Source organism: Oryzias melastigma, linkage group LG19 (assembly GCF_002922805.2).
Source record: "Oryzias melastigma strain HK-1 linkage group LG19, ASM292280v2, whole genome shotgun sequence".
Taxonomy (NCBI): Eukaryota; Metazoa; Chordata; class Actinopteri; order Beloniformes; family Adrianichthyidae; genus Oryzias; species Oryzias melastigma.
Genome location: NC_050530.1, coordinates 10,624,414 through 10,633,829, shown reverse-complemented (window position 1 = coordinate 10,633,829; position 9,416 = coordinate 10,624,414). Strand labels below are relative to the sequence as shown.

The 9,416-nt window shown below is 38.8% G+C and overlaps 1 protein-coding gene across 25 annotated transcripts in view; it reads left to right on the top strand.

Annotated features, from left to right (window-relative positions):
* tcf7l2 (transcription factor 7 like 2) overlaps positions 1-5,687 on the top strand; it is an 87,896-nt gene extending 82,209 nt beyond the window's left edge. For 9 of the 25 annotated variants that reach the window (XM_024284563.2, XM_024284564.2, XM_024284560.2 and 6 more), the window contains 3 exons: positions 136-186; positions 1,114-1,186; positions 3,503-5,687. In XM_024284563.2, coding sequence (XP_024140331.1) covers positions 136-186; positions 1,114-1,186; positions 3,503-3,938 — 560 coding nt within the window. In that variant the 3' untranslated portion in view covers positions 3,939-5,687. Of the gene's footprint in view, positions 1-135; positions 187-1,113; positions 1,187-1,669; positions 1,744-2,199; positions 2,262-3,502 lie in introns of those variants that run through there. The other 16 variants (XM_024284565.2, XM_024284567.2, XM_024284572.2 and 13 more) reach the window with 7 other exon arrangements.
* Positions 5,688-9,416: the final 3,729 nt, after the last annotated feature.

The window sequence follows — 9,416 nt, the reverse complement described above, 5'->3', positions numbered from 1 at the left end:
TTTTTTATTCATTTGTAGTCTTCTGATCATTTTGTGAGGAGCCACCTGTTGTTGTGCATTTTTATTATTTTTTAGCGCTGGTTTTGGTGACGGATTTCTTCTTGAAGGCCTCTCTATCTGTTTCTTTTTTTTCAGAACACAGAGAATATTTTCCAAACCCTTGCCTTTCACTTCCTCCGATTACAGGTGCTAATGTCATTTTGAGTATTAAATCACTGTTTTGTTGTTGATTTTTCTTTTTGCAATGTGTAGGCAAATTCTGAAAAAAAAAAAAAAATGTTCTCCTTGTTTGCTGCTTCCTTCTTCTTAATCGATGCTAAAGCTAAACTACTTTGACTTTGACATGATGATGCAGTAAAGTTAGAAGTTCGACCTAAAGGGTGAACCTCCTTAATCTGACGGCTTCAGTAGCAGCACTTGTAGCTTTCCTGGGCCGGCATGAGTTTGGCCTCCAAAATAATATAAAAAAAAAAAAAGAAAGAAAGTGTTTCTGCTGGGATGAAGCTGGCCTCAAACCGGGCTGTCACTTTTGCTCCACTTCGGATTGTGACACCATTCCTGCTTAGAGTGTGACTGGCAGCTGTTGAGCTGCAGACGGCCAACGCTGATGGAAACCAATCAAGGGTTTGATGCCAGCTCTGAAGAGCAGATTCCCTTCTTTGGGTTCCAGCCTCCTCTTTTTTTTTTCTTTTTTTTTTTTTAATCCTTCCCTCTTGGCTCAGGCTAAATCCTGCCGTTTTAAGCAATCTGCTACCACCTAGTTCCACCACCTTGACCCCGCCTCTTTGAAATCCTAGTGCACTGATAGCATCTAACAGCAAATTAATCCAATCCCGGCCAAAGAAGCTTGTCTTTAACGTGAGTTTAGATTATCTGACGGAGTCTGATAATAATGCATGCGTTTTGATTCCACTAATGTGTTTTGAATGCATTCCTGTCTTGATTTATATGATAGCTTTTGTGGGTTTGAAGGTATTTCTTGCTTCACAGATTCACCTTTACCTGTTTTTTTTTCTCCTCATTCCTTTTTTGTTTGGATTTCCTTATTCTATCGGTTCCTTTTCCTCCTCCTCCTCCTCTCTGCTGGCTTCCCCTTCCTTGTTGCGGCATCAGACCTGAGCGCTCCTAAGAAGTGTCGAGCGCGCTTTGGGCTCGACCAACAGAATAACTGGTGTGGCCCGTGCAGGTGTGTATGGTGTGTGCTTGCACTTGCCAAGGCCAGGTGAAGGCTGAGTAACTGTATGCTGGGACTTCCTCCGCTGCTCTGTGCTACTCCTTCCCCCTCTTTGCCCACCTCCCTCCCTCCGCCTGTCCCACCAGGCTATCGGGACCTCACAGCTTCCTCCAGCCACGCCCTGTTCTCTGGGTTTTGATTTTTAACTTTTGGGGGGCAAAAAAAAAAGAAACTCATTAGGCTGAGATTGTTTGACTGAACGTTTGTGTGTGTGAGTGTGTGTGTTAAAAAGTTGTGTTTAAAGTGGTAAACTGGCAGGTTGGGGCTTGGAGGATCTGGAGGCTGATGGCTTGGTCCATATGGAAGATGTCCTAGTGTTGCCAGCCTACATCTAAGCCCTGGCCTCCTTTTTTTTGTCTGTGCAATGACATGTCCGTTTTTTATTTCTTTTTTTTTGTTGTTGTCTGTGTTTGTGTCTACCTCTTTGGCTAACAGATGCAAATACCCCAAAGAAGTGTCGTGCCTTGTTCGGGCTTGACCAGCTGAGTTTATGGTGCAAACCATGCAGGTATAACTGCTGTAGCGACATTTTGGGGGGGGTGAAGACACCCCCAAAACGAGCATCTTCCTCCAAGATCATTGGCTCAGATGTTCTTTTCCCTTAAAGCAGAGCAGTGAGGTGTCCTTTCGCCTCACTGACGCATTTCCTGCTTATTCTTTCGCTGAACTCAGTTCAAGCCCAGGAAAAGAAAATGGATTTTTCCCGGAAAAACAAACAAAAAAGTCATTTGAGTGAAATTCAAAACAGATTCCTATTTAGTTGAAAATCCATTTTCTTTCCAAGCGTAACTCCCTCCCAACTCTACTGTTCTGTTTGTCCTAATTGGCAGCTTTTTTGAGTAACCGCGTTGTCCGTACAAATTTAGCCCTGCTTTCTCTGAGGGCCTGTTCAGTGACACTCTTTTCTGTGCCCTCTTCCTCCTTCTCCTCCTCCTCCTTCTTCCTCTTCAATAACCCTTACTTAGTCCCTACCTGTTGTCTTTCTGTTCCGACACAAGCAGTCTTTGAATTTGGAATATTTTCATGGTAGGTATTTGTTTCTGCTACGTTAACACCCTCCGTTGTGTCTCCACCGCCACGCTTCTGCTGCACCTTTTCATCCAGAGGCTTCATCCACAAGTTTTCCATATTTCACAAATTTCCATTGGGTCTCCTTATTTAGTTAGATGTTTCCTGATTTTTTTTTTTTTTTTTTAAAACAGCACTTTTACTTAAAGAATAATGCCCCCAAAGTGCTGTAATTCACTCAGAGAGGTTAAAAGTTCTCTCTGGGCTCCATTTCCTAAAAGATGCATCTGCTATAATTTCCCAGGAGACGGAGAATCAATAACACACACAGGCACATACTATAAATCAATATGTCTGTTAAAAAATGGATATTAGCTCATTTGTTGCAGTTTGACAGACAGTTACAGGGACCGTGATGTATGTAGGAGCAAAACGATACCTTTTTAAGGCCCGGTCGATGCTCCGCACCGGCGTCGGTGCTCCCAGAAGCCTCATGCTCACTCTTATTTATTATTTTTTCTGTGTTTCCGTGTGCTCATCACAAATGCATGCCTGTCTTTTCATCCAGCATGTCCTCCAGGTTTTTCACGTTCTGTGTTCTGTTGGAGTTCGTCTTTCTCGGTAATCTGCTCTCTGGATTTAGATATAAAACGAAAATAAAAAAAAAAAATACAATTCGTATACGTCTTCAAAAGCTTGTGAATATCCCAGGAAAGGCTGGAATAGACCCCACTGCTGCAGGCAGGACCCGACTGAGAGGGGGGGGTCACTGTGGGGGTCAGCGTAAAAGATGAGCTTTCGCAGTAGAGTCGCATTCATGAGCTGAACAGGGAGTGGGGGGGGTCCCAACCCCAGGCAGGAATGTAAACATGCTGCCTTGACCCCCTCAACACGCTCACACTCGTGTCCGTGGGGCAGATGCAAAGGTGGTGTTGACTTTTTTCGCCCAGTTTCCAAACTCGCCGCCCCCAGGAGAAGGGGAGGAAGGGGGGGCGACTTTAAATTCAGAGAGCAAACGTTACCACTCCATCCATTTTCCGTCTATCACCAACTTTTTCCCCTCGATCTCTGTCCTGTCTGGTGGTTAGTGTTTCCCCCCTCCCTCCTGGGTTTATTTAAATGCCCCTAAAAGTCTAATCGGCCAGTTTTCGAGGACCGAATTTGGGCGCATTTAAGTAATCCGAGGTGCTCTGGAGGCCGAGAGTTTAAGGGTTTGATGCTAAAAGATGTTTTTTTTTTCCTTCTCATCTTCTCCCTCAGGAGAAAAAAAAAGTGCATTCGCTACATCCAAGGTGAAGGCAGCTGTGCCAGTCCTCCCTCTACGGACGGAAGCTTACTAGACTCCCCCCCATCCTCTCCTTCCTCAGTGGTTCCCTCCCCCTCCTCAAAAGAGTCCAAACCTCAGACTGAACAAATGCAACCTCTCTCACTGACTATGAAACCGGCCCACCAGCCACTCCACCACCCGCACCTCCTGGCTGGGCCGCCTTTGGTTCAACTGGAAAACTCTGCGGCAGCCGGCAAAACGCCCGCCGCCTCCTCCCACAACGGAGCTCTGGAGCGCGCCGACGTCTCGTCCTCGCGGCAGCCGGGCTCCTCGATGGCCCGGCCCTCGGCAGCGCTGTGTCATTCCCGCTCGCTCCACCCCTCCGCAGCCCCCCAGCCTCTATCGCTAGTGACCAAGTCTATAGAATAGTCTGCCCTTCTAGTTTTCTTTTTCCGCTCTGCACTCGCCCTTCTGGTATTTTTATGTTTCTGTGCCGCGAGGCTCCGAAATTTTTTCGTTCTTTTCTCGAAGTTCATTGGTCAATATTTGACCCTTCATTATTGAAAAAAAAAGTAATTATTATAAAGAAGTGATACAGCGAGCTGTAGTATAGCCCAAATTTTTATGGAATTTAATTTTATTTTTTTGTAGTGTTAAGCAGCACCAACACACTAAAAAAAATACATCCAACAGTTTAAATGTTTAATTTTTTTTGAAGCGGTAGATTATTCAGTGAGCCCTGTTCTGGAAAGAGTTGGTTCTTCTTCTTATTTGTATTAAATACGAGCTCTCGAACCAATCATTCGACACCTGTTCAAACTCTTGGAGGGCAGGAGGCTGGCTGTGACCCCTCCCCGAGGAGCAACTTTAATTGTGATGTTACTTGTTTAAATGTACAGAATTGGAAAAAGGGGGGGTTGGCGTTACTGTGTTAAATATGCATTCTTCCACTGTCTCTTCTTTTCTTGTTTACCTTTGGGGGCGGAGTCAGGAACGTTGAGGGTGGGCTTAAGGGGCGGGTGGGGAGGGTTAAGGGATATTAAATTGTCACAACGCTAGGACCAGTAGTATTTATTGCTTTAGAAATTGCTTGTTGTATCTTGTACGTGTCTCTTTTTATTATTTTATTTTTTTCTGTTGAATACATTGTACAAATATTTTTCTTAAGATAAAGGATGGATCCGTTTTTACAAGGAGGTCTGTCTGTCGCCTGATTCGTCCTCACCAAAATCCCCCGGATTTCCCTCACAAACAAGAAGTATGCACAGCCTCATTTCAAGAAACGCTTCTGTAAGCCATTTTACACACAAAAAAAAGGACGGCAAGAAAACTTGAAACCAGACAGTGGGGTACCGTTTGTTCAGTGCTTGGAAAAGTGTCTAAAGCCCTTGTTTTTTATTGCACAGTCACACCTCAGACTGTAGATCCGTGTACAGATTTTTTCGTGCCAAAATTTTTGTGATTTCTTTTTTTTTCTCTCTGCCCCACCCCACCACCCCAGATTAAAAAAAAAATCAAAAAAAGCTGTAGGGATCTATTTTTTTTTTTTTTCGTTTGTTTTGATGTTTGTTTTTATTTTATTTTGATACCATTCTTTGCTGTGACGTTACATAGATTGCTATGTATGTAGTATAAATGTTGCTATAACAAATGTGTTTGGTAGCAAATTGTCAAATAAAATTTAAACTTAATAAAAAGACGGACATCATACTGTATAAACCCACGAGGGCCAAATTATGTATATTAGGAGGTTCATAAAAAACTATTAAATACAAAAAAAAAAAAAATACACAAACTGCCACTTTTAAGTACACTACTGCATATAGGTAGATAGAAAAAATAGGCATGTTGATGTTGCAAGAGGCTGTAAAAAAAGCTACAAAAGAATCATCCACTCGGTGCCATTGTAGTTGACATGACACGACTGTAATCTGTCGATTTCTTCTCTGGTTTACTAAGATGCTAATGATAAATAGTTTGAATGTTTCCTTAACGGCTGTGATGTTGCTGTTCTATTTTATGCTCTTATCTTTTATTTTATTTTTTGTTTGTTTGTTTGTTTTTTCCTGTTATTTTAAATGGTTCCAAAACCACGTTTTTTGTAATGAATAAATGTTTATGCTGTACAGTCTCTGTAGCATGCAGTTCTGTATTAATAAAAGCAACTTAGTATGTGCATATTTGTGTTTTCCTTTTATTTTGAAAGTGCCCGGGCTTGAGCTACATCCTGTGGAGAGGCAGCTCTGCAGGTAATTTTTGTTAAGCTTTCCTAAAAAACAGAAAAATACTTTCTTAAAATGAGAGTTTCATTTCTAATAATTTCTGTACTTTAAAATAAAAAGCAAACTTTCTAACAATGAAAATGTTTTACACTCCTGAACTTATGTATTTAATGCAAAACATTTATTTTTACTTTTTTGAAGAACATAAAAAAAGCTTAATTTGAATGACTTCAATCAGTTTTCTTTCCATTAAAAAAACAAGAATGATCTAAAGTTAACATTTATTTTTGATTTCATTACTAAAAGACATGATCAGACGTGTGTAAACTATTAAATAAATTAATAAATTAAATAGTCTTGTTTAGTGTTACCTGTTTTTTTACAGCAAAACTATGAAATGATGTGCAAGTTAAATTAAATATAAACCATAAATAAATAAAGACTTATCTAATGTAAGCTAGAGATTTTTTTAATACTGGCATTAAAAAAAATACATGTGATATTTATATTTACTCACTACAAAAAGCTTTCAAAACTAATATTTGTCAAGCTAATTTTAAATGAAGCATCATCTTTGTAATTCTGGCTCATTTTATAAATATATAGAAGAAATACCCCTTTTACCCCCCACAGGTGGTTTCTCACCCCAAATGCAGGTCGTCTACTGTAGGCCTGGAGCGTGAGGGTCCAGTACAGAATCTTAGCGGTTCCTAGCACTACGTTTTTCTGTGCTGAGGTCTTTCCAGTGATCTGTTGTAGCCACTCCTCCAGTTTAGGGGTTACTGCAATCACCAAGGACCACCATCTCCTTCACTTTCCAAGCTTTCTCCTGTTCTCGGAGTCTCGGGTATTTCTCCAGTTTCTCATGTTCCCTCCTCCTGGTGTTTCCACATCCACCACAACAGATTTCATCTGATATTTATCCAATACAACATATCAAAGTCAAGGCCCGGGGGCCGGATCCGGCCCTCCTGGTAATTTTATTTTATTCTTATTCTTATTAATGGTCCGATGTTATCTTGTACTTATTTCTAACTTGTATAATTTTGACCAAATATATTTTTATGGAGAGTAAAATATTGAAAGTTATTTAAGGTTTAAGTTGATTTATTCTCCTGCCTTTTTATTACTCATAATTATGTTTAAAATAAGTTAAGTTTTAAAATTTGACATTCTGTTAGCTTTTTGGACTATTTTGGCATTTGCCAAGATTTTTTTTGCTATTTTGGAGTTTAGCTAATATTTCAGCTAAATGCTAGCTTTTTTTGGCTAATTTAGCCTTTTTTATGTTTGGAGTTAATATGTACTTGTTTTGGCTATTTTAGGGTATTTTTTTCAGTTTTTTAGGCTATTTTGAAGTTAAGATATTTTTAATGCTACATTCTAGCTGTTTTGACTAAACTAAGTTGTTTATTTTGTTTTTTTATTAGGCTAATTTGGCACTTAGCTAACATTTGAGCTAGCTATCACTGGCTAGCGTTTTTAGCTATCAGCTTAATTGATTTCAGCTATCAACTCCAGCATCTTCAGCTATCAGCATTAGCATCTTCAGCTGCCAAATTCAGCTTACAGCATTCACACTAACATTTTTGCAGGTAATATTCTATATTTATTTCATAATTATGTCAAAAAGTTACGGTTTTAAAGTTTTAAAAATGTAGTTTTAGAGTGTTCATCAAATGTTTATCCTGTTCAGCCCACGACCTAAAGTATGTTTTGGATTTTGGCCCCTTGTGTGATTGAGTTTGACACCCTTGCAATACAATATCTAGTTGGTACAAAGTTTATAAGAATATATATTAGAAATCTGAAAACAACCACAGGGAAGTCAACCAAAAAGAAAAATACCTTTTTTTTTTTTTTAAATCTAAAAAAGTTTAAATCAAAAGGTAACAAACATCTGCTTAAATGTTAGATTCTATGTCTAATTGTTTGTTTTTTCTTTTTTGCAATATTTGACATTTGACTTTTTTCTTGTAGTCCAGTTCATTTCAATAACTCTCTAACATTAATGTTGCAACTAAAATGGCGAGGAATATTGGAGCTGGACAGTTTTGAGCAAGATGTCGGCTAAGAAAAATGAAAATGAAGACAATCATGAATCTATGTGTTTAAAAGTGGATGTTTTGGATTGTAGCACCTACGTCACTGCTGTTAAAAACAACACAATCTTCACTGGAGTGGGTCTTTAAAGAAAACAGCATCAAAGTTTCATTCATCCAAAGTTAACTTCAAAAACTACTTATTTATGTTTATTTCATCCATAAAACCTTGAATATAAGAAAAGAAAAAAAATGTTGGCATAAAGTAAACACAGGACTGTTTCTGGCTCGGGTCGTTGTATGAAAGGTGTTCTTGAACTTTCATCTGACTCTTAACTTGTAAAGTCAAAGTGTCACAGATGGTTGTCTTGCATATAAAGAGATACTTGAGAAGAAAATGTCTTGAAGCTCAAAAGAATATTGAAGGCCGAACATACAATTCAAAGAAAACCTTTCAGAATATGTCTTCATACTTAAAGATTGTACCAAAGGTCAGTGCGGATGTCATTTTAAAAAGTGTAAGTGTGCATGGACGAGTGTCTGAACTGCAATGTTTGTATTATTTAAAGATGTTCACGTCTCGATCTTTGTTAGATTTCACATGAACATACAAGAAAGCAGAGCTGTGGATCACCACTTACTGGGTTTATGGAAGTCGCTCCGGAGTATAACTCACAGTAGCCAAAAGAAAAACATAATAAAGAAGGAAAAATCATATATAAGCCCACTGAACGCACTTCACGCCTCAAATTAGCATAAAATTCAATGCTTTACAAAAACATCAGAAAGCTCCATGTCTGGAATCATAAGATCATTCATTCATAAATCATTTTTATCTTTGCATTCTACTGTATAGGAGATGGTATTTTCTCTCCAAATATAAAGTAGTTTCCAGGTCTGCTTTACCTTTTCACTACAATTGAAGAATAGAAATGAAAAGTTTCTGAAATCTGTGGTTAGTTTGAAAGTACATTCCAAAGCTGCTGTGACCCTCATCATGAAGACGGGTCGCAGCTCTCCTTTCAAGGGGCTTGAATTAAAGGAGCTATCAAAAGTCTGGTTCAAAAGCACTCGAGTATTTGTTTGGGAGCTGCAACGACGAGTCAAGAGCCTCTTTGTTCTAGACTACATCTTCGTGGAGAAAGATTACATTCATATGCCTGAGAATGAACTCTCATCAATGTGGGTTTTTTACAATAAAGTAGGGAGAGTACAAAAGATAGGACGGCGTGAGCTCAAGATGTAGGCATCTATTCGAGCTTTTCTCCACAGTCCAAGTCAGGGGTGTCAAACTCAATCGCACAGGAGGCCAAAATCCAAAAAATACACTGTAGGTCAAACAGGATAAACATTTACAGAACACACTAAGCTTTTAAACTGAACTTTTACACATAAATATGAATAAAAACATAATTCAAAAATGTTTAGATGTTAAAAAAAAAATTGAAATTTCATTACTGTATGTCATTTCACATAAAAAAATAACTTGAATTTTGAATATCCAAAAAGATTTTGCTCTCCATTAAAATATATCCTTTCAAAATATACAAATATGAACACTTTGAAGTGAAAATCAAAGACAGTTGATTGCTAAAAAAAGAATTGTGATTTGGTCTTGTGATATATCGTGATATGTATTGTAT